At 38.7% G+C, this 25,724-nt stretch overlaps 1 protein-coding gene and 1 pseudogene across 1 annotated transcript in view; both read left to right on the top strand.

Moving 5' to 3' along the window:
• RXFP1 (relaxin family peptide receptor 1) overlaps positions 1–25,724 on the top strand; it is an 84,507-nt gene that overhangs the window by 39,449 nt on the left and 19,334 nt on the right. The window contains exons 6-11 of the mRNA XM_069557101.1: positions 1,485–1,556; positions 1,646–1,717; positions 2,758–2,832; positions 17,477–17,548; positions 18,613–18,684; positions 23,307–23,378. Of these exons, the coding sequence (XP_069413202.1) occupies positions 1,485–1,556; positions 1,646–1,717; positions 2,758–2,832; positions 17,477–17,548; positions 18,613–18,684; positions 23,307–23,378 (435 nt within the window). The remainder of the gene's footprint in view (positions 1–1,484; positions 1,557–1,645; positions 1,718–2,757; positions 2,833–17,476; positions 17,549–18,612; positions 18,685–23,306; positions 23,379–25,724) is intronic.
• On the top strand, positions 10,093–12,643 carry LOC138422813 (ribosomal oxygenase 2 pseudogene; annotated as a pseudogene).

Below are 25,724 nucleotides of genomic sequence, written 5' to 3'. Positions count from 1 at the left end.
TCAGAGCAAAATTGCTGAGCCAGAGAAATTGATACAGAAATAAACATGTAAGACAGTTTCTCTGCCATTTTAAGCCAAAATGGGAGGAGAGGAATTTTGCACACATTTCAGTCCTGGACTCTTGCCACCACTGGCAACCTTAGGTATTTTGAGAGTTTCACCTCCACTTTCCCAAATCAAAAGCACAAAGTTAAATGGGATTAGATTAAATTATTTTAATTAAATTAAACTAATTTGATTAAATTAGATTAATTAGTTAAATGGAATTAGATTTTTGCAAATATTTCCCTTTATTTATCCCATTATTTATTTATTCTGTTGGGTTATGTGTGTCTGTGTCCAAAAGTTTTCTTCAGGGAAAAAGAAACCACACAAAGACTCTAAGGCCTCTATAAAAGAAGAGAGGTGATTTTTTTAATGTTTTTTATATTGAGGTTAAAGTTACAAAATATGAAACAAACAATTTAATCATATTTAATTGTACAGTTCACATTGTTGTGGAATCTCACCATTATCCATATCCCTAATTTTTCACCTTCCTAAACTGAGACCCTGGCCCCATTAAACACTAACTCACCATTCCCCTCCCCACCCCTCACCCCTGGCCCTTGGCATCTACCAGTATACTTTCTGACTCTATCAATTGACTATTCTAGCTTGATTCCACTTATATAAGAGGTGATTTTGAAAGTTATTAAAAGCTGGTGTTTTCTCTTGGAAGAAAAAGAAAAATGCATAAGCAATCAGTGTAAGAGAAGGAAGAGAGCATTCACTCCGCAGAAGAGTGAGAAGTCAAGTGTCCTCAGTGTACAGGGGGCCAGACTCCCCACAAGGTGCTCGGTGTCTTTTCTCCAGAGCCGGTCCCTGCCTGCCCCCAGGGCATCTCCTGTGTCCCCTCTCAGCCTCTTCACAGCGACCCTTCAACTTGTCACCCTCACACCTCTTGCCTTTGCATAAGTCATTTCCTCTCTCTGGGACTGGCTCCCACCCATGCTTTGCTTTGTGGAAGACACACCCTCATCCAAATCTCTTCTCAACTGAGCCTCCTTCCATTAGGACTCGCTGTCTCCTCTCCTCTCCAAACTCCACAGCCCCAACCAGCAGTCAGCGTCTTCTCTGCTGGAAAGTCAGAGTAACTGTGTGTTCTAGCTCTTTCCCCTCTGCTGCTATACTGTTTACCTGCTCAGATGGCGTCTTCCTCAAAGAAAGGGATTAGAGACCTAGCACAGTGTCAAAACCATCTGATGAATAGATGAATAGATAGAGTGATTGATTGACTGGTTGGTGGTTGATTGATAATTGAGAAATTAAAAACTGGATATGGAAAGGTAAATGATAAATAACCTTAAGAGTTCCAAAGGCAGGAAAATGGCTTGATGAGAACAGCTTAGAGGAAACTTTAAGATGAATGACTATTGCTCTTCCTTTCCTGTTTGTAAGACATCAAGAAGATAACAGATTTACTGCCATTTCTCTTTTTTCAGGTATCTCAGTCATAACAAAATAACCCTCTTGAAGCCGGGTGTTTTTGAAGATCTCCACAGACTAGAATGGCTGTATGTTTCATTTCTGTAGCATATTATGGTATCTGTCTTTATGTTGAAAAAATATATAAAAAGAATCTATTTTTTCTTCTGATTGGCAGAATAATTGAAGATAATCACCTCAGTCGAATTTCCCCACTAACATTTTACGGACTAAATTCTCTTATTCTCCTGTAAGTACTAAAAATTTAAGCAAATATTTCAATTGAAGGAAAATACATGAATAAAAATGATCACTTTGAGTTTAGTAACATTTTATTTGGAATTGGAACCTGAAAAAGACATTTCCAAGTAAAAGCCATTTCCTAGTCCTATTCTATGAGGCTATTCTATAGTTGTAACAATTTTAGAAGGTCTTCTGTCTTCTAGAATGTCAGCCCATCGAAACTGAACGCAGCCTCTCAGTCATGTTTCATTCCAATATTCTTAGGCACACCAGTATTATGCTCTAATATAAGTCCCCTACATACAAACCTTCCAGCTGTGAACTTTTAAAGATGTGAACATGCGTTCCACCAACATCAGACGTGAGTGACATTGCAGCTTGTCCTCCATTTCCTGTTGCTGATGATCCTTCAGCTCTGCCATCTCCCACTTCCTTCCCCTCCTCCAGTCAGTAACTTTTCTTCCCTGTTCACTCGATGCCAGCCTCTGTATGCCAGCTGTAGTACCGCACTACTATATTTTTCAAGGTACTGCACTATAAGATCAAAAATCTTTTCTCTATCTTTTGTGTTTGTTATGTATTATTTGTGTGAAAAGTATCATAAACCTATTACAGTACAGTACTATATAGCTGATCGTTGTTTGCTGGGTGCCTAGGCTAACTTTGTTGGACTTAAGAACAAAGTGGGCTTAAAGAACATGCTCTTGGAATGGAACTCATTCATGTGTAAGGGACTTAGTATATTAATCTTGGCGAAGAAAAATAACGGTCACTTGAAATCACCTTTTCACTACCCACAATTGAAGGGTACAGGTGTTTTCTTCAGTCTGCTGATGTTACTGCTTCTTTCATAAGACAGATATCATTTGTCTAATTTTATTACTAACAAGCACTTAAATATAACAAGACGTACCAAAAAATTAGAGTAAGAATGTACCTAACTTATTGGATGTTCACGGCTTCATGAGAATAATGATAAACCCATGTTTGACTTAGGTTGAAAAGAGAAACAGAAAAATGGGACTCCTTTCTGATTCTCTTTTTCAGAGTACTGATGAATAACGTCCTTACCCGCTTGCCTGACAAATCTCTTTGTCAGCACATGCCCAGACTGCACTGGCTGTAAGTTACTGTATCTTTCTTTTTTAATTTTTATTGAAATATAGTTGATTTAAAATGTTCTGTTAGTTTTTGGAGTACAGCAAAGTAATTTAGTTATATATATGTATGTGTATTATGGAAAAGAATCTAATATATATATATATTAGATTATATGTATTTATATATAATATATATATCTAGATTATATATTTTATATATAAGTATATATATTAGATTATATATATATATTAGATTAATATATATATTAGAATCTTTTCCATTATAGGTTATTACAAGATATTGAGTATAGTTCCCTGTGCTATACAGTAGGTCCTTGTTGGTTATCTATTTTATATCTAATACGGTGCATCTGTTAATTCCAAGCAACTAATTTATCCCTTCCTTCCCCCCTTTCTTCTGTGGTAACCATCAGTTTGTTCTCTGTCTGTGAGTCTATTTCTGTTTTGTAAATAAGTTCATTTCTATCATATTTTAGACACCACACATAAGCGATATCATATGATATTTGTCTTTCTCGGTCTGATTTACTTCACTTAGTACGATAATCTCCAGGTCCATCCATGTTGCTGCAAATGGCATTATTTCTTTCTTTTTTATGGCTGAGTAGTATTCCACTGTATATGCACCACATATTCTTTATCCATTACTCTGTTGATGGACATTTATGTTGCTTCCATGTCTTGGCTATTGTAAATAGTGCTGCTAATTGGGGTGCATGTATCTTAATTAGAGTTTCTGCAGATATATGCCCAGGAGTGGTGTTGCTGTATTATATGGCAGCTCTATTTTTAGTTTGTTAAGGAAACTCCATGCTGCTCTCCATAATGGCTATACCAATTTACATTCCTACCAACAGTATAGGAGGATTCCCTGTATCTCTTCTTACAGAAAACAACCAACTTTTCTGTTTTTGCCTAGCTCGTTTTGGATATTGGGTTTTTCTCAAGTGGTACTTATCAATATTGTGTCACAATTCCTCAAAAATTTTAGCATGACTTTTATTAAACATTCCTATTATCTAAACTAACTCCTCTAAGCTTAGTTCACTTTGGTAGCTCAGTCACGTCCAACTCTATGTGACCGCATGAACTACAGCAAGCCAGGCTTCCTGTCCATCACCATCTCCTAGAGTTTGCTCAAACTCACGTCCATCAAGTCAGAGATGCCATCCAACCATTTTGTTCTCTATCATCCCTTTCTCCTCCTGCCTTCAATCTTTCCCAGCATCAGGGTCTTTTCTAATCAGTCAGTTCTTTGCATCAGGTGGCCAAAGGATTGGAGTGTCAGCTTCAGCATCAGTCCTTCCAATGAATATTTAGGACTGGTTTCCTGTAGGATTGACTGGTTTCATCTCCTTACTGTCCAAGGGACTCCCAAGAGTCTTCTCCAACATCACAGTTCAAAAGTATCAATTCTTCACCACTCAGCTTTCTTATGGTCCAACTCTCACATCCATACATGACCACTGGAAAAACCACAGCTTTGACTAGATGGACCTTTGTTCGTAAAGCAATGTCTCTGCTTTTTAATATGCTGTCTGGGTTGGTCATGGCTTTTCTTCTAAGGAGCAAGTGTCTTTTAATTTCTTAGCTGAAGTCACCATCTGCAGTGATTTTGGAGCCCAAGAAAACAAAATCTGTCACTGTTTCCATTGTTTCCCCATCTATTTGCCATGAAGGGATGGGAACGGATGCCATAATCTTCATTTTCTGAATGTTGAGTTTTAAGCCAGCTTTTTCACTCTCCTCTTTCACCTTCATCAAGACGTTCTTTAGTTTCTCTTTACTTTCTGCCATAAGGGTGGTGTCACCTGCATATCTGAGATTATTGATAGTTCTCCCAGAAATCCTGATTCCAGCTTGTGCTTCATCCAGTCCAGCATTTTACATGATGTACTCTGCATATAAGTTAATAAGCAAGGATTCAATATACAGCTTCTACATATCCCTTTCTCAATTTGGAAACGGCCCGTTGTTCCATGTCTGGTTCTAACTGTTGCTTCGTGACCTGCATACAGGTTTCTCAAGAGGCAGGTCCGGTGGTCTGATCTTCCCATCTCTTTACGAATTTTCCACAGCCTTTGTTCTGCTTCATTTTCTGCTTCAAGGCCAAGCTTGCCTGTTACTCTAGGTATCTCTTGACTTCCTACTTTTTCATTCCAGTCCCCTATGAGGAAAAGGACATCTTTTTTTGGTGTTAGTTCTAGAAGGTCTTGTAGGTCTTCAAAGAACTATTCAGCTTCATCGGCATTAGTGGTTGGGACATAGACTTGGATTACTGTGATACTAAATGGAAACTCTTACTAAAATAAAATAGCTCCAAAAAATCAAAATACTTTGGAGGAAGGAAGAAAACAGAAGGGATGTTGACATTGTATAACATCACCTCTTTTCTTTGTCAATCTATTCACCCATTCATTTGGTACAGACAGACTAAGTGACTTTAGTTCCATCTCTAAATTCTGTGTAACAAGAATATAACATTTAGAATTTATTTTTGAAGCCTCATCACATGGAATATGTTCCATGGAATTTTTCACACAGTAGCTTTGTTGGTGGTACTTAGCATCAGCCCACCTATGCAAAATTCAATTATCCAGTAAATGTGGCTAAGAGACAGGTAAAAAATGAAGAAGTGAATCCAAAATATCACTTTAAAATTTGATCCATAAATTGCATGCACTGTGTCATATGAAAATTCCCTCTCTTTTATTTTATAGGAGATTCCCAAAAGTTTGGTTGTTGGAGTTTTAAGCTCACAGCAGACTAGAAGCGCCAACTTGAAAGTAGGAGGGGAAGTTAGTGAGGTTGGTTTTAGTGAGAAGTAACAACTATCAACCTAGTAACAAAGCAGCAGCAAGAAATGCTATAAAAAGCAGACCCTGTAATTCAAAACACACTGGTTTGGAACCATCTAGGAAAAGAGAAACATCTCCTAAATCATTACTTACTAAGTCCAGAGGGCATCTGGGTATGACAGTATAGTACCCTCACTAATGACAAAGGAAAGGGCAAATTAAGTGCAATATCATTTGTGGTGATTAAATTTGGGTTCAAAAGTATTCATTAACTGTTATAACATACAGTGATCCCAACTTAATAATTAAGTAAAATTGAGCAATATTTACATGAATAAATTCGCAATTAAATGTCCATGCATTGATTGAAAACAGAAGCAAATGTAGGAAATTTTATACTCATACAATAATAAAACTTTCCTTTGCTTTTAAAAAGGTAGGAAAATTTACATCTCAGATAAAAATAAAACAATTAGGATTTATCACTAAAGAGGTAGACTTTTAAAATTTTTTATAAAGTTATAATCTTTATAAAAATTATAATCTTTAAGTTTTAACTATCCAAACAACTCACTTCACACGTATTCCTGATAGTGAATACTATCCCAATTTTAATGCTAGTAATAATTTTTGCTTTATAAGTATTCATTTTTAAATTAATTATAATGACTTCACCTTGCATATGAGCTTTCATTTAGCAAAGTATAAACTAGAAAATCTGTTGGATGTGTTAGTAAAACATAGAAAAATATAAATAAAATAAAAAGAGACGTGGCAGCCTAGAAGAATATACCTGTAAGATATACGACAGACAACAGACTATAAAACCTTTAATATGTGCATGCATACTCAGTAGCTCAGTCGTGTCCAGCTCTTTGCAACTTCATGGACTGTAGCTCACAAGGCTCCTCTGTCCGTGAGATTTCCCAGCAAGACAACTGGAGCGAGTTATCGTCACCTACTCCAGGGGATCTTCCTGACCCAGGGATAGAACCTGGGTCTCCTGCATCTCCTGCATTGGCAAGTGGGTTCTTTACCAATGTGCCACCCCGGGGTTGGCCAAACCCAATAGCTCTTTCAAAGCAATTTTTAAAAACCTATAAACACCATAATAAAATATATGAAATTCAAAAAGGAAGAAAAATAAGTAGTAAATAAGCATACGAACAGCTGGAGCAATAGCTAAAGTTGAAATGATGATCCCAAGAGTAAAGTAAACTTTCATTTTGGGATGAGACTAAGCACATTTTTATATAGGGAGAAGAAGCTAAAATAAAGAATTTGAAAATATAGAAACCAGTGAGGATGCATTATGGAGCAAGGTCCTGGAAGCCATGGAGAGGACAGACGATTAAGATGTGACGTACACGCACAGGTATAGTAAAGATGAGTGCACCGGCCCTGCTTCCGTCAACACGGGGCAATTTCAAGATCATAATATGAAGTATAAAGAAAATCTACATATTATTTTTATATATGATATAATATATTGTAATATATAAAATATAATATAAATAAAATAGATATAGATATATAATAAAATATTATATTTATATCTATTTGTGTTATATATTATAAATATATATATAAAGAAAATAATGTATATTACAATTCCATTCCAACAATGCTGCGCTGAAGGTATAGAAAGCCCCAAGACAATATTGCTCCCTCTCTACCAATGAGAAAGAACTTTACAATCTACACAATCATAATTTTCTCAAGCCCATCAGAGAGCTACAGTCATAAGGCAAGCAAGTAAACTGAATTCAGGAGAGATAGGACATCTACAGTATTTTGCCTTTAGCAGAGCACAAGATGAAGAGTTGATAGTCATAAAGCAGATACAAAGAAAACTGCCAAAACTGTAATAAACCTGGGAAGGTTAAGTGTGGGATAGTGTAACCCTCTGGAATAGAGGTGAACCCCAGACTCAGGGGAGTCAGCTACTCCTAACAGGCTCTTCTCCTCTGGTCTCCACCAACTCACAGCAAGGCTAGGGGTGGTTAAAGAAACTAGACAGTCTTCTTTGGTGGCCCGCAGGCACAAACCCCTCCTTCTTCCTGAGACGCTTCCTTCTTAGGAAGCAAAACTTAATGATACTGGTGTGTGTGTGTGCTCAGTCATGTCCAATTCTGCGACCCCATAAACTGTAGTCTGCCAGGCTCTTCTCTTCATGGAGTTTCCCAGGGAAAAATACTAGAGTGAGTTGCCATTTCTTCCTTCAGGGGATCTTCTAAAACCAGGGATCAAACCCATAGTTCTTGCAGCTTCTGCATTGGCAGGCAAGTTCTTCACCACTGAGCCACCTGGGAACCCAAAAGGGTGGTAGAAGCGAAAGCTCTCTACTCTAGCAACATGGGCAGACAAGCCTCTCCAGCCCAGGATCCTGTACTGTTACAAAGTGGGCTGGGACTTCTGAGTCATGATTAACAGCAATGCTGAGAAAGTCCAGTCCTCAAAAAGAGCAAGAAGAATAATCTTTGTCACATTATAAAGCACTCAACAGAACCAGACCTAGAGATAACTCGGATGTTACAGCTACCAAACAAGGAAATTAAAATACTTATGATTGGGACCTCCCCAGCAGTACAGTGGTTGGAACTTCCCCTTTCAATAGAGGGGTGCAGATTTGATTCCTGGTTGGGGAGCTTAGATCCAACATGCCTCATAGCCAATAAATAAATAAAGCAGAAGCAGTGTTGTGATAAATTCCACAAACACTTTAAAAATGGTCCATGTCAAAAAATCTTTCTTAAAAAACTTACCATTAATCAGTTAATTGATTTATTGGAAAAAGTAGGCAACGTACATGCACGTGTGTAAAATGTCTGCAAAAAAGATGGAAGCTTTAAAGAGAATCAGGGAATTACTTCAACAGGCTTAGCAGCAGGATGAACACAGCTGAGCAAAGAATCAATCACCTTGAAGATAGATCAATAGAAAGCTTTGAATCAAAAAAAAAAAAAAACAAAAAACATGAAATACAGAGCCAAGAATCCAAAAGTTGCAGGATAACATAAAATTGCCTAAAACTGCATTAAAGGGTCACAGAAAAAGAAGAGAGGAAAAATAAGACTTTGTCATCAAACAAGCTTGTTTGTCATCAAACAAAACTTGGGTCTGCTCTCCAGACATATCAGTTCAGTTCAGTTCTGTTGCTCAGTCACATCAGATTCTTTGCAACCCCATGAATCACAGCACGCCAGGCCTCCCTGTCCATCACCAACTCCCAGAGTTCACTCAAACTCATGTCCATCAAATCGGTGATGCCATCCAGCCATCTCATCCTCTGTCATCCCCTTCTCCTCCTGCCATCAATCCCTCCCGGCATCAGAGTCTTTTCCAATGAGTCAACTCTTTGCATGAGGTGGCCAAAGTTTCAGCTTTAGCATCAGTCCTTCCAATGAACACCCAGGACTGATCTCCTTTGAAATGAACTGGTTGAATCTTCTTGCAGTCCAAGGAACTCTCAAGAGTCTTCTCTAACACCACACTTCAAAAGCATCAATTCTTCAGCGCTCAGCTTTCTTCACAGTCCAACTCTCACATCCATACATGACCACTGGAAAAACCATAGCCTTGACTAGATGCACCTTTTTTAGCAAAGTAATGTCTCTGATTTTCAATATGCTATCTAGGTTGGGCATAACTTTTCTTCCAAGGAGGAAGCATCTTTTAATTTCATGGCTGCAATCACCATCTGCAGTGATTTTGGAGCCCCCCAAAATAAAGTCTGACACTGTTTCCACTGTTTCCCCATCTATTTCCCATGAAGTGATGGGACCAGATGCTATGATCTTAGTTTTCTGAATATTGAGATTTAAGCCAACTTTTTCACTCTCCTCTTTCACTTTCATCAAGAGGCTTTTTAGTTCCTCTTCGCTTGCTGCCATAAGGGTGGTGTCATCTGCATATCTGAGGTTATTGATATTTCTCCCAGCAATCTTGATTCCAGCTTGTGCTTCTTCCAGCCCTGCGTTTCTCATGATATACTCTGCATATAAGTTAAATAAGCAGGGTGACAATATACAGCCTTGACTTACTCCTTTCCCTATTTGGAACCAGTCTGTTGTTCCATGTCCAGTTCTAACTGTTGCTTCCTGACCTGCATATAGGTTTCTTAAGAGGCAGGTCAGGTGGTCTGGTATTCCCATCTCTTTCAGAATTTTCCACAGTTTCTTGTGATCCACACAGTCAAAGGCTTTGGCATAGTCAATAAAGCAGAAATAGATGTTTTTCTGGAACTCTCTTGCTTTTTCGATGTGCAAGGTCAATTTGCTAACACCAGAGGTGGTCAAGGAAAGGACAGCATTTATTGCAAGTATCAAGCAAGGAGAACAGACACTTCAAGTTCAAAAGACCCTAACTCCCTGATGTCTTTCAAGGGAGGGTTTTTAAAGGCAAGTTGAGGGGTAATATTGCAAGGTGCATGATCAACTGAGGTTCAGTTCTCTGATTGGTCGATGGTGAAGACGCAAGGTGGTGCTTCAAGAATCTCAATCGTCAACCTTCTGGTTCCTGTCAGTCTAGCATCTACATGCTGGTGGTCAGCAGTTAACTTCCTCCACCTGGTGGGGGAGACTATCTGCAAAATAACTCACAGACATGGCTCAGGATGTTATCTACAGCCCTTGAGGAGGAAATTAACATCCTTGACTTTGTTTTATGGCTAACAGTCTTGCTTGACTGTTTTCCTTTGTTTCTGCATTTTCTCACTTCTCTGATTAAATTTGTTCCTTGGAATTCAAGAAAGAGGATAAAACTTTTCTAGAAACAAGAGGCAAGTCAGGAGACACAGGGTCCTGCTCAATTTTAAAGAAATATCTAAAGAGATAATGACCAAGAATTTTCTAAAATAACATAATGAACCCAAAAAAATCTAAGAACCTCAGAGAAAAAAACAAACAGAAGTAGAAAGGAAAAAACTTGATGGATGATAATCAAGCTGCTGAAAACCAAAGATAAAGGAAAAGAGCTTGTGGCAACCAGAGAAAAAAGAGACATTATAATACATGCTGCTAAACGAAGATAAGAAATGCAGCAGTGATTTTTTTAAAAGCTCGAGGGGCTGTGTTAACACTGGAGAAAAAGAGCCTTTTGAACAAAGACTATCACAAAGATAAAGAGAGGTATCACATAATGATGAAGGGCTCAATTCAGGAAGAGGACACAATAACTTAAAAAGGAAGGCAGTTTCAAAATGAATAAAGTGAAACCATAAAACTACTAAGAAAAATAGCTAGGTGTCAAAAGATGTCATTTAAAACTAAGAAATCTACCAGTATGTGGATATTTTATATTCCTAAGATGAACATTAATAAACAGTATATAACTGATCGAAATCCTACGGTGAGAGACAGATGGAAAGAAAGTCAGGAAGAATTTCATCATTCCTAATAATAGGAATTGTTAAGTACTAGTGTTACTCTCTAAGAAAAAGAAGATAGAGTATATTGGATAAAGTTATAAAGGTAACCTGTAGAATATACAAAGCTTTTTAAATATTAGAAGAAATTTAAGCCATTTGTTCAAGGGTTTTTTTGGCCTATAAAAACAATATAGGGAGGCTACTGGCAACAGGCTTGAGTCTGGTTTGCATTTTCTCACTGCCTCCTCTCGAGGACAGCGGACAGCGAGGCCAAAGAAAGAGAAGCCTGCAGGGGATGGGAAGGAAGAGAGGGCCTGTCCCTAAGCAGGTGAAAGTGGAGGCAGCCGGTGGGCCTTCCTCTTTCAACTCTTGACAGACCCTGTGGCCTCTTTGAAAGTTTAATCTCGCCCATTAAGTTCGAGACTTTTTTCAAGGAATTCCGGGAGCAGAAGCCACTTCTCATCCAGAGAGATGACCTTGAACTTCCTGTTCACGCTCTCAGATCTGAAGAGTACTATGGAGGATTCAAAAATGTCTACAGGTGTGTCCATGGGAAGAAGAAGGTTTTAAATCTAGAGGCCAAAGTGCACTTTCTTCAGCTGAGAAAAGACTTTGATCAGAAAAGTGCAACAGTTCATTGCACTACCCTCTGAGAATTACGGATGAACTCTGGAAGTTCTAGAAGCTGGAGTGCTACTTGGGCTCGAATGTGTACATAACCCCTGTGGGAGATCCGGGCCTGCCGGCCCACTAAGATGATGTTGAGGTTTTCATCCTGCAGCTGGAGGGAAAGAAACACTGGCGCCTGTACCAACTCATGGTACCGCTCCCCGCCCCAACCCTCCCGCCGCCTCGCGGGCACCGGAGTGAAACGTGGAGCGCGAGGACAGGAGTTCACGCTGAAGCCGGCAGATCTGCGCTTTCGCAGAGGGACCATCCAGCAGGCGGACACTCCGGAGGGGCTGGCCCACTCCACGCATGTGAGCATCCACACCCCCGGAGCAGTTCGTGGGGAGATTTCCTTTTGGACACCATTTTGGGGCTTGTGTTTGATACCACGAAGGCAGACGTGGAGCTCCGGGCTGGCATCCGCCGGCGGCTGCTCCCGCAGGTGGAAACCACAGCTGTTGCAACAAAAGATAAGGTGGTTTTCTGAGGATACTTGCAGACCATCTAGAGGGCATCAAAGAACTGCCTTCAGCAGACATGAGGAAGGATGTTACCATGAATGGATTCTCCCCTTACTATATGTGAAGTTCGGCAGAGCTTTTCAACACCAGGTGGACAGTTACCAGGGTTGGACAACACAGTGAGACTGCAATTTAGAGACCACATTGTCCTCACCGTAGGACCCAATCAAGATCCATCTGACGAAACTGGAGAAAAGATGGTTTACTCTATCATTCCTGAAAGAATAGGTGGGAGACACACATGATGGGAAATGAGGAAACAGTCTCATGGGCTTGCTTTCCTTTATCACATATGGTTGCACTGAAGCAAATTTGAAACAGTTCAGCTAGTTCTGTCAAGGGTAGCTTACTGCAGATGAGGCAAAGCAAAAGCAAAACCTAGTATTATCCTTCTGCATAGAATGTTTAATCCAAGCAGTCTGTTCCTTTCACTGCTTTTTAATATTAGACACTTGATTCTGCCAAGATTTGTGTGATAGGAGCCCCTGCTGGTTTGAGCCAAGGACAGGATGAATGTAACTTTTCTTACCTGTGTATCTAATAAGATGAGATGTACCTTTTACAGGTGATCAGTTGGCCGTATGTACTAACAGGTACATAAAAGAAAGAACAGTAAATTACTAAATGTCCCACAGCTCAACATCAAAAAACCAAACAATCTGATTGAAAAATGAGCAGAGTACCTGAATAGATAATTTTCCAAAGAAGATATACAGATGCCCAACAGACATGTGAAAAGATGCTCAACATCACTCATCATCAGGGAAATGCAAGTCAAAACCACAAAATGAGATATCATCTCAGGCTTGTCAGAATGGCTGTCATCAAAAGTCTACAAATATCAATTGTTGGTAAGGATGTGGAGAAAAGGGAACCCTCATACACTGTTGGTGGGAATGTAGAATGATGGAGCCATTATGAAAAACAGTATGGAATATGTTTTATTAAACTAAACTAAAAATGTGGAAAAAAATAAATAAATAAATGTCCCAGAAGGTGACAAAAACCATATACTTCAACAAGTTTATTTAATCCAGTGTGGTAGAAAACACACAGCTCCAATAATTGTATTATTTAAAGTAAATATATATATATAATAATATTTTTAAATAGAAGGTGAAGGTCAGATATATTAGCCTTGTCAATCAGCATAAGTGGGCCTAAAATTACCTACTAAAAAGAAAGAAAGATTTTCAGATTGGCTCGCGAAGCAAAACCTAAGAACACTATTTACCAAAAAAATGCAACTGTAACTAAGTGATTAAGAAAGATTAAAAATAAAAGACTGTTCCAAAGTATGCCATGTAAATGCAAACCAAAAGAAAAACAGACTTTTTTTTTTAATCTAAATAGTAGAATTCTGGCCAATTTAGATTAAGCAGTACAAAGAAGGACACATAAATGCTGTAGTGTGGGACTTCGCTGATGGTCCAGGGGTTAAGAATCTCAATTCAGGGGACTCGGGTTTGGTCCCTGATCAGGGAACTAAGATCCCACATGCTGTGGAACAACTAAGCCTGCACACCTCAGCCAGAGAGTCTGTGCACTTCAAGGGAAGATCTCGTATGATGCAATGAAGACCACACGTGCCACAACTAAGATCCTACACAGCCAAAGGAATAACTATTTTTAAAATAACAAAAAATAAATGCAATTTCCAATATAAGATATTATATTAGGAGTATATATACACCGAATAGATGTATCTAACCGCCAAAACAAAAGGAAAATAAACATATATAATTGGTAAGAGATAAGAATCAGCCTGTTTCATTCTGTGAAAGATCAAGTAAAACCAAAAAATGATAGGCAGAACTAAATAACATTGTTAATGAGTTAACTCTGATTGGCACAAAGCAAACTGCCCTGATTTGTTTGGGGTGGCAGTGTACCCAGCTGAAATATTACTTTCCCAGACTTTCCTGCTCCAGACAGAGTCACATGACTAGGCTCTAACTTATGAGGAGGAAGAATTATCAGGTGGAACTTCTGGGAAATCCCCTTACAGAGAAACAGGCAGACCCTTCCTTTCTTTTCTTATCCAGAAAAGATGGATATGATGGCTCGAGCTTTAGAATCTTCTTGGACTACGAAGACAAGGGCATATGAACAGTGAATATGAAAGATGTTAGGTTTCTAACAACTTGGTAAAATTACCAATCTTGCCTTGGACTACATAATCCTAGATTTAAAAAAAACAAAAACCCTTGTGATGTTATGCTATCATAGATGGTTCTCTGTTCTATGTGCATGCCTTCGAGAGTGCTTGTTCAGTCACTAAGTTGTATCCAAATCTTTGTAATCTCATGGGCTTCTCTGTCCATAGCATTTTCCACTCAAGAATACTGGTTGGGAAGGGTTACCATTTCTTTCTCCAGGGGATCTTCCCAACTCAGGGAATCTAACCTAATCTAATCTAACCTAATCTAATCTACCTCTTAATCTAATCTAATCTAATCTCCTGTGTCTCCTCCATTGGCAGGCAGGTTCTTTACCACTGAGCCACCTGGGAAGCCCTCTGTTCTATGTAGCTACACTTAATCCTAATAGATATAAACTTGAAAGTGAAAAATAAGGCTGAAAAATATTCACCAAAATTGACCATATATTTTAAGACATGTCTAGTTGCTCAGTCATGTCCAACTCTTTGTGACCCCATGGACTGTAACAGGCTAGGCTCCCCTTTCCTTCACTATCTCCTGGAGTTTGCAAATTCACAAACCAAACTCAGAAAATATAGGATTAGCCTAAAACAAGAGGAGGGTCATCACACAATGGGTGTAGGAGACCAGGTGCCCATTCAGGTAAATTACAGATGTTGGGCAGAAAGGCAAAGGCTTTTCCTGCCTTCATTGCCTAGATTTTCTCTGTGAAAGAAAAGCCAGAAGTGTTTAAAAGGCAAGGAAGGAAGTAGAGGTAGAAGAGATTTGCATGTTTACAATGCCACTAGGGGATGAGAGAGGGAGCTGAGCAGGAAAGATTATTTTTGTTTTCTGTTATTTTACTTCAGGCCCAAGAACCAAATTTTCGTTTTCAACTAGTCCTGCTATATATAAAGGAAAAAATACAGTGGTTAGATTCAGAAGCTTATTAAGCTGAAAAAGTGATCCAGGAATTAAAGTAAGCAAAACACCCCCTCAAATCGCTTAGAGCCTGGGGCCCTGGCACAAGCAGCAGATTTGTATACCTGATCCCTGAATGTCAGGAACTAATACCTCTAATTTTAGGAAGAAAGCCAAAGCAAATTCACAAATAAAGACTGAAATAAACTCAACATTGGATGTAACAATTTGATCAAAATTCCCTAGTTTATACGTTCCCTAGTTTATTCCCTAGTTTTTACAAATTAGTAAATTAATATGAATATTAAATGAAATATTTTTGCTACTTTAATAGAAAAAAATTACAAGTGTAGCTAACAAGAAAAGAACGTCAACTCTCCTAAAGATATTTTGTGAGGTTCAAGAGAGAGTCACCCCCTTGGTGGTAGACTCATGGTAATAGCAACAGAAACAGGAAAAAGAAATGAACAGTGTTTGTCACTGACAGCCTATGTAATGGAAAGCCAAAGGCCTTGGCCAAACCTAATGACCCAATATATGTGTTTCATTTCCAACTTAATAAAATAATACAATTTGTCTTTAAAATGGTAATCTAGGATCAAAATTTAAGATTTTAATAAAATATTCCATATAATACAGAAATCCTGTCTATAGAATTCTTGTGGTATGTTACGCATATGCCCTTGCTAAATCACTTCAGTAATAAAAAGCTTAGTCTCTGTACACCATGGGCTGTGAGCTTAAATTTGAAATGTTTTGTGTCCTTCAACCAGTAAATCTGATTTTGCAACCCAATGCCAAAGAGAAAAACCCTATGCCTGACTTCAAATATATCTCTCTGACTTGCTCTTCTCTGTGATAAATACACGCTTTCGTCCCATTGACTTGATTTCTAGAATTCCATGCTGGCCTTCTAGATTTTTCAGATAGACTTTGATTTGTCTGCATCCATTTTTACTGCAGTGTCAAAATAAAACACTGTCCCAGATACAGCCTCGCCAGCAGAATAAAGGCACGTCTATTAATGCTCATGATTTTAGTAGCTATGTCACACTTCAGCTCATGTATTTTAGTCCCAGTTGTTCCTGAATGGCTCCACATGGTATGGTGATCAGTCAACAAAGTGTTGGGGTAAAATAAATAGATTTAAGAGCCAGCATCTATTTCTGAAAGTGTATTCCTGAGCTCAGCTTACTCTGTTCCACAAACTTCCACCATAAGCCTAATGATAGCTAAAAGACAATAGAAGAATACCTTCATGATAACTCTGAAGTCGAGATAATAAAACATCAACTATTTGACAAGTTTTGATGTTCAGACCAGATTCCTATTGGTAACCTAGTATCACACAGCAAGGGAGCTCAAATCAGGTCTGCACACAGCGTCCTGAGTTGGGAGTGGACAGCCAAGGGCAGCTGAGGGTCTCCCTCTGCACTGGCCCATGTGGCCATACACTAAAGCAAGAAAGGTGTTCTCAGTGGTAAAAGGCTATTGAGAATTTTTTCTGGGGAGTGTTTAGGCAGAGGAGGTAGAGGTTAAACTTTGTTTTGGCAGTGGCAACTTCTGCAACAATAGTACGATCTTCTGAGCAAATAGAGGCCACAACACTTAGAGTGGCCATGGGTACCTCTGGAACTCTGGACAGATGTTTAATACGGATCACCATTTGATATCTGTTGATATAGTTGGTGGGGCTTCCCTGGTGGCTCAGTGGTAAAGAATCTGCCTGCAGTGCAGGGGCTGCAGAAGACACAGATTCGATCCCTGGGTCAGGAAGATCCCCTGGAGGAGAGCATGGCAACCCACTTCAGTATTGTTGCCTGGAGAATCCTATGAACAGAGGAGCCTGGCAGATACAGTCCATAGGGTCACAAAGAGTCAGACATGCCTGAAGTGACAGCACACATGCATGTCATTGGAAGTGTCTCGTGATTTTTTTTCATTCTCTTCACATTAGTTGGGATAACATATGTATCCATATGAATACCTGATACAAATGCCACTCAAAGCATTTTTACTATTAACACAGAAAAAAGAAACTGTATACATAAATATATCATTTCAGCTATTAGGTAGGTGGCTACACTTACATGATATGAGAATTTATATGAAATAAACAGTATATGGGGGAAAAGATATTTTATGAGAAAACTTAAATAATTCCTAACCAATTGATTTCTGTCTGTGATTAAAATTTAGCTTTGTCACTTTTATTTTTATATTTCAGGGATTTTGAAGGCAACCATATCCATAATTTAAGAAATTTGACTTTTATTTCCTGCAGTAATTTAACTGTTTTGTAAGTAATGTTTTGTCCTTTTAAAGTGATGTTCTATCTCTTTTCAAACAAAATGAATCATTTATGTGAACAGGCTCTGGCATACACATACATAGTAATTATAGCAAATGTTCCCTCTCAGTTTGAAGTTTTTTGAAATGAAAGCACATTGGCAAAATTACTGAAGTTCAAAGCAGGCATAAGCACAGATTTGCAACATATCAGTACATGAATCATCACAGTGGTACTATCTTACATGAGACCTATTTTTCTCAAACTTAAGTAATACCCAATTTAGTGGGAAAAAATTCTCATAAACCACCTAGAATCTGTCCTTGAATGGCAGTTTGAGAATCACCAAGATCAAGTCTTACTCAATGAGAATTATTACTGCAAAGGTTGTGGGAAAAAATTAATTATAATTTTTTTCAAAAGCTGCAGAATGTTCACATCTGTGAGGATACAACTGTGACACCCACCAGGATAAACCTTAGGATGTTATCGAATATAATTTCTCCTATGCCACTCTGTCTTATTTTAAATCCATGTTGCTAGCTCATAACACCAGATCAGTGCAGAAATGAACTGTCAGGCCTTACAGTCTGATTCAGCATCACAAATCAGAGATCTTCTGAGTTGGTCCAGCTTAGAGTAGACATATTCCTGCACCTCCACTTTAAATCACAGCAACTGCCCAATGTGCATGGGCACTATTGTGGTGCTGGGGCCGGGGGTATATTCTGTTAGACAGGCCACAAAGACTGAACAGGCAACTCTAAGACAGTTGTGCTGATATTCAGACTGTACTCTCAGAGGTCGAGATTTTTCACTCTTATCCCTGTGGAGCTCTTCCCTAAAACACTTTAAATGTGAACACCATTTTACTTTTATCATCATTAAAAGATTTGGGAAATTCAATATTAAAATGAGCTTGGGTGATTTATCATACTAGTTCAATGTATCTTGATATGGAAATGCATTAGATATAATTAGCTTTGTTTTTGCAGGTGGTTAATCTCCTCTACAATAACTCACCTGTAAGTTACCTCCAGAAGCTACAACATCTTTTTTCTTTTTACTTTCAGGGTAATGAGGAAAAACAAAATTAATCACCTAAGTGAAAATACGTTTGCACCTCTCCAGAAACTAGATGAATTGTAAGTTTGATTACACATATATTTTGTAAGCTTGATTACACATATGGCACTACTTCTGTATACCCTGAGCCACAGGTATTTCAGGAATTATGAAAGCTTAACAAATATGTGTTAAAGGAAACTATAAAATAAATATTTGAGGAAAGTGAAGTAAAGGAAACAGCTGTGGAGGCGAATAAAACCAGGGGAAATTAATAAATAAGTTACGTCCTACATCACTTTAACCCACTGCTAGAGACGGATAGCAAATTTATCTTTAAATTTTCTAGAGAGTGAGGATTTAGAGATCAGGAGATAAAAAGACATCACTTTACTGGTTCTGAAACCAAAGGATAATCTTGGATCTGTAAGATTAGACACTGCCATGGATAACAACATCCAAACCTGTAATAAAGGTCAAGAGAGCAGCTTGAGACAGCTATTTATAACGGCCCATTTTAAGATCAATGACACCTTTCCAAAGGACAGTAAAGCAAGTCTCTGATCAATCAAAGCCTTGTGGTCAAGCCACAGAGTAAGTGATTCTCCAAATAAAATATATGTAAGACAATGGAGGAAGCCCATGCTCTTCAGACAGTTTTTATTTCTTTTTTTTATGGCTTCATTTCTACAATTGGAGTTTTGTTAAAGTCTGGGCTAGCCAATAGTTTGATTTTGTGTTTTCTGAAAAGAATCTGGAGTGTGAACAGAACTACATGCTTTGACAATTAGCTGGGCAGAACTTGGATTCATTAAAACTTTTCCATAAAAAATTAAAGAATGTAACTAAAATGTTGCTCAGGACACCTTGCTGCTGCTAAGTCGCTTCAGTCGTGTCCGACTCTGTGCGACCCCATAGACGGCAGCCCACCAGGTTCCACCGTCCCTGGGATTCTCCAGGCAAGAACGCTGGAGTGGGTTACCATTTCCTTCTCCAATGCATGAAAGTGAAAAATGAAAGTGAAGTTGCTCAGTCCTGGAGTGGGTTACCATTTCCTTCTCCAGTGCATGAAAGTGAAAAATGAAAGTGAAGTTGCTCAGTCCTGGAGTGGGTTGCTACTCCCATCTCCAGGGAATCTTCAGGACAGAGAGATCAAACCCATGTCTTCTGAATTGCAGGCAGATTCTTTACCATCTGAGTCACCAGGGAGGACCCTCAAATGGATGGGTCTGGACCTAAAATGAGTGACTCTCCTTTTGAAAGAAGGTTGGACTACATTCAGTGCCCCTCCTTGCTTGATCCCACCGACAGAATTAATGAGGGCAAAATTAGCAACAGTCAGATCCACTTCTCAGAGTTTAAACAGTTCTGGTGAGACTTCCCTGGTGATCCAGTGGTTAAGACTTGGAGCCTCCACTGCAGGGGGTATGAGTTCCATCCCTAGTCAAGAACTAAGATCCCACATGCCCCACTGTGTAGCCAAAAATAATTTTTTTAATTTAAATAGTGGCAGAAACTTTGCTACATGCTTGATTTATTATTACTTGTGCTTTTTAAGTTTTCTTTTAATAAGATTTATGTATTTGTTGACCGTGGTGGGTCTTCATCACTCCCTGGGCTTTCTCAAGTTGTAGCAAGTGGGGCCTGCTCTCTAGCTATGGTATTCGGGCTTCTCATCAATGCAGCTTCTCTTGTGGAGCACTGGCTCTAGGCATGCGTGCTTCAGAAATTGCGGCCCTTGGGGTCTAGAGCACAGGCTTCAGGAGCTGTGGTGCACAAGTTTAGCTGCTCCAAGGCATCCTCCTGGACCAGGGATCGAACTTCTGTCCCCTGCATTGCAAGGCGGGTTCTTAACCACAGAAACACCAGCAAAGCCCTAATTTTTGCTTTTAAAGCAACTACTCAAGGTGACAATGTGTTTCCTGAGCCCCATTCAGAAATGGACCTCAAGTCCAGTTAAGTTTAGACCAACTTTTCTAAAACGAAAACTGAGAAAATGGTCTTTGTTCTTGTCACTTAGGATCTAAGCCAAATGGTCCCCATAACGTGATTGATGATGAAAGAATTTGTCCGAATTTGCTTTAATAGCCAAAGCCAGCACTCTCACCAGAAATGGCTGAACACGGTAGCTCGAGATTTAATATTCTAGTGGACTCTTCTACATCTGTTTTTCACATTGCCTCACTAGCATATCGATATTTTACTTGGCTTCCCATATAAGGAACTGGAATCATCCTGCTCCTTTTACTTCAATATGAAAACAGATCTTCAGTCTATTAATAGTCTGCCCATAGGGATGGAAAGAATAGCTAATCCAAAACTCAGCTATATGCTGGGAAACCCAGATCTTGCACTGAGAGAGCTCACACCCTTCAGAAGAGAATGTAGGGACAGGAAAAGTTTTAATATGACGCTGTAAATGCTATACATGAGAACACTTGACTCTCCCAGTCATGAAGGAGTAACATGTGAAATCTTTTTTTAAAAGTATATTTGGCCTTCCCAGGTGGTCCAGTGATTAAGAATCCACCTCCCAATGCAGGGGATACAGGTTCAATCCCTGGTCCAGGAAGATCCCACATGCAGAGAAGAAATTAAGCCCATTATCCACAACTACTGAACCAGTGGTCTAGAGCCCATGAGCCACAACTGCTGAAGCTGGCACACTGAGAGCTCACTCTCTGCAACAAGAGAAGCCGCCGCAATGAGAAGCCCGAGCACTTCAACTAGAGGGTAGCACCCACCACCACCACCATGGCTAGAGAAAGCCTGGGTGCAGCAACAAAGGCCCAGCACAGCCCAAAAAATGTATAGTTGATTTACAACGTGGTGTTAGTTTCAGGTGCACAGCAAAATGATTCGGGTTTGCATATCTATTCTTTTTCAGATTCTTTCCCATTATAGGTTATTACAAGACATTGAGTATAGTTCCCTCTGCTATACAGTAATTCCTTGTTGTTGTTGTTTTTCTGAGCAGAATCTTGAAGGTATTCACCTAAAGGACCAGAAGTAAAGCTTTTTCCAGGTAGAAGGAAGCACCTATGCAAAAACCTGGAGGTTAGAATACTGAGGTGCATTCAGGTCCTGGTGAAAGTCAATTTAACTGAGCAGAAAGTGGTAGAAAACTAACCTGGACAGTATAGAATATTTAAAGACTTTTTTCTATCACACTAAGCAGTTTTTATTTTATCTCTTATGCAGCAATGAGCTATTGAAGAATTTTCAAAAGGGGATGAAATTTTTGAAAGATTCCTTTGGTTATCAAATCAGAGAATCTATCCACATAGACAATTCACCCATAAATATGTAAATAACAAAAACAGTCTCAAGAATCATATTACAATATGAACATAGAACATTTACAACAAAGACATTTGTAATTTTGATTATATTACTTACTTGTTTTTAGTTTTAAAACTCAATCTAAAACTGCCCTGCCCTTTCAAATTCAATAATCTAACTTTTGATTTATAAGCACTCCAGTTTACACAGCATCTAGACCTACATCCTTACCTCTTCCTGTGGCAACTAATACTTCTTGAGGATAGACAGGGAAAGTGGTTAGACTTTCCCTTAGTTTCTCGTGATGACATTGGAGAAATCAAGCCTATCTTGTTTAGAAGAATTCTAGGCCTTTCTCATGAGAGTTGCTACTGTAAAAGCCACCATAAGAGCTGGTACTGTCCAAAATCTCACAGCTAAGCTACAAAGTCACACCTCAGTGGGCAGCCCCACCTCTGTACATATATGAAGTCTCCTGCCCCAAGAGTATATAAGACCTCGTGTATATCAGCTATGGACGAAACTGAAACCTGAAATAATCCACTTCCAGATAAAAACTATAATCAACTGAAACAAAAGAAAAAATCAAGTCTCCAAACCATATTTCTACTTTAGCACAGAAGGAAGGAAAGAAGAATGGATGGGAAGGGAAGAGAGAGGTGGCAGAGGGGAAAAAGAGAAAAGAAGACAGCACAATATTAATTAAATTAGAAAACTGGATCTATTAGAACCAGGTCAGATACCATCAAGCATTGTCTCTGAATGAGGAATAAAATGAGGAAATATGTTTATCTTTTACATTTCATTCCCTTTTTTTATTTTGTTTTTTAAATAGAAATTTATTTATTTTAATTGGAGGTTAATTACTTTACAATATTGTATTGGTTTTGCCATACATCAACATGAATCCACCACAGGTATACACATGTTCCCCATCCTGAACCCCACTCCCTCCTCCCTCCCCATACCATCCCGCTGGGTCATAGTGCACCAGCCCCAAGCATCCAGTATCATGCATCGAACCTGGACTGGTGATCTGTTTCATATACGATATTATTCATTCCCTTTTTAAAGTTTTGACTTCTGTTAATTTCCTCATGGCTCAGTCGGTAAAGAATCAGCCTGCAGTGCAGGAGGCCCGGGTTCCATCCCTGGGTCGGGAAGATCCCCTGGAGAAGGAAATGGCAACGCACTTCAGCACTCTTGCCTGGAAAATCCCATGGACAGAGGAGCCTGGTGGGCTACAGCCCATGGCGTCGCAAGAGTCGGACAAAACTTAGCAACTAAACCACCACCACCAATTTATATAACTTCACTAGTAGCACTGTTTGAAAGTTGTATAATGGTTTTCTAATAAACCACAGAACTATGGATAAAGTCTTAAGAAAATAACATGACATGTTTGCAATTATTTCCCTAGGGATTTAGGAAGCAATAAGATTGAAAATCTTTCTCCACATATCTTTAAGGATCTGAAGGAGCTCTCACAACTGTAAGATTGATATGAATTTTTATCTTTATTTTTAATTTGTTTCATTTTCTAAAATTGCCATTAAAATACACATCAGTATGTGTGTTTACCGTTTTAACCATTTTTAAGTGTACAGTTCAGTTGTATCAACTTCATTCATGCTGTTGTATAACGATCACCACCATCCATTTCTGGAACTTGTCCTGCTTTCCAAACTGAAGCTCCATACCTATTAAACACTAACTCCCCATCGACACCCCTCCCCATCCAACCTCTATCACTGTTTGGTCTCTATGAATTTGGCATCTCTAGGTACCTCATATAGGTAGAATCATACATACCTTGTTCTTTTACAACTGGCTAATTTCACTTAGCCTAATGTTTTCAAGTTTCATCCATGCTGTTGCCTGTGTCAGAATTTCTGAATATTATCATCCATATTAGCACCCCACTGTGTGTAAGTACCACATTGTATTTATCCATTTTTCCATTGATGGACACTTGGGTTTTGTCCACCTTTTAGTGTTATGAGTAGGGCTGCTATGAACATGGGTGTGTAAATATCTGTTAAAGAACTTGCTTTCAATTCTTTGGGGTATATAGCCCCAGAAATAGTATTACTGGATCATATGGTAACTCAATTTTTAATTTTTTGAGGAAACATCATGCTCTTTTCTATAGTGGCTGCATTATTTTACATTCTCACTAACTGCACAAAGATTCTAATTTCTCCACATTTTCAACAGCACTTGTAATCTTGTATTTTTTTTAATAATAGCCAACCTAATGGATGTGACATGGTATTTCATTGTGGTTTTGATTTGCATTTCTCTAATGATTAATGATGTTGGGCATCTTTTCATGTGCTTATCAGTCATTTGCACATCTTCTTTGGAAAATGTCTATTCAGGTCCTTTACTCATTTTTAAATTGTGTATGCATGCTGAGTCACTTCAGTCATGTCCTACTCTTTGCGACCTTATGGAATGCAGTGTACCAGGCCTGTCTGTCCATGGGATTCTCTAGGTAAGAATACTGGAGTGGGTTGCCATGCCCTCCAGGGATCTTCCTGACCCAGAGTTCAAACCTGTGTATCTTATGTCTCCCTCATCGGCAGGTGGGTCCTTTACCTCTAGTACCACCTGGGAACCCCTGTTAAGTTGTTAGATCATATATATTTTAGATAGTAAATAATTTCAGATATATGATTTACAAATACATTCTCCTATTCTGTAGGTTGCCTTTTCACTCTGCTGATAGTGTTTTCTGATGCACAAAAGTTTTAGATTTAGATGTAGTCCAATTCTTATATTTTTTTCTATTGTTACCTATGCTTTTGGTATCACATATACAAGAAATCACTGCCTAATCCAATGTCATGAAGTTTTTCTCTTATGATTTCTTCTAAGAGTTTTATAGTTTTAGCTTTTATATTTAGGACTTAGATCCATTTTGAGTTAATTTTGTACATTGTGGAAGCTAAGGGTCTAAGCTCTTTTTTTTTTTTTTTGGCATGTGGACATCTATCTGGTTTTCCCAGAACCATTTGTTAAGAAGTTTGTCCTTTCCCCATTGAAAGGTCTTGGCATGTGTTAAAAATTAGTTGACCATGCATACAAAAGTTTGTTCCTTGGCTCTCCATTCTATTGCATCATCCTATAAAACTGTCTTTATGCCAGCACCATATGATTACTGATTACTGTAGCTTTGTAGTAAGTTTTGAGTCAGAAAGTAAGACCTCCAACTTTGTCCTTCTTTTTCAAGGCTTATTCAGGTTCCCTTGAGATTCCAAATGAATTTTAAGATGGATCTTTCTATTTATTCAGAAAAACCATCACTGGGATCTTGATAGGCATTGCACTGAATCTTTAGATTGCTTTGGGTAGTATTGCCATCTTAATGATTTTAAATCTTCCAGTCCCCAAACACAGAATGTCTTTCCATTTATCGGTGTCTAATTTCTTTCAACAATATTTTGTTTTCACAGTGCAAGCCTTTCACCTTTATTCAGATTATTGGGGCTTTTTGGCTGCACTGGGCTTTTTGGCTGCACTGCTACATAAGCTTTCTCTGATTACGGCAAGCAGAGGCCACTCTTCATTGCAGTGTGGAGGCTTCTCATTTTGGTAGCTTCTCTTGCGGTGCAGTAGTTGTGGGGCATGGGCTTAGTCGTTCTGTAGCATGTGGGATCATCCTGAATCAGGAATCAAATCCATGTTGCCTACATTGGCAAGCAGATTCCCAACCTCTGGACTACAAGGGAAGCCTCTATTCAGTTTATTCCTAAGTATTCTTCTGATGCTGTTGTAAATTAAATTATTTTCTTAATTCTCTTTCTGGATTGCTCATAGTTGATGCATGGAAATG

Source organism: Ovis canadensis, chromosome 17 (genome assembly GCF_042477335.2).
Source record: "Ovis canadensis isolate MfBH-ARS-UI-01 breed Bighorn chromosome 17, ARS-UI_OviCan_v2, whole genome shotgun sequence".
Taxonomy (NCBI): domain Eukaryota; kingdom Metazoa; phylum Chordata; class Mammalia; order Artiodactyla; family Bovidae; genus Ovis; species Ovis canadensis.
The sequence above is the reverse complement of the archived record's forward strand: the minus strand, read 5'-3'. Positions and strand labels throughout refer to the sequence as shown.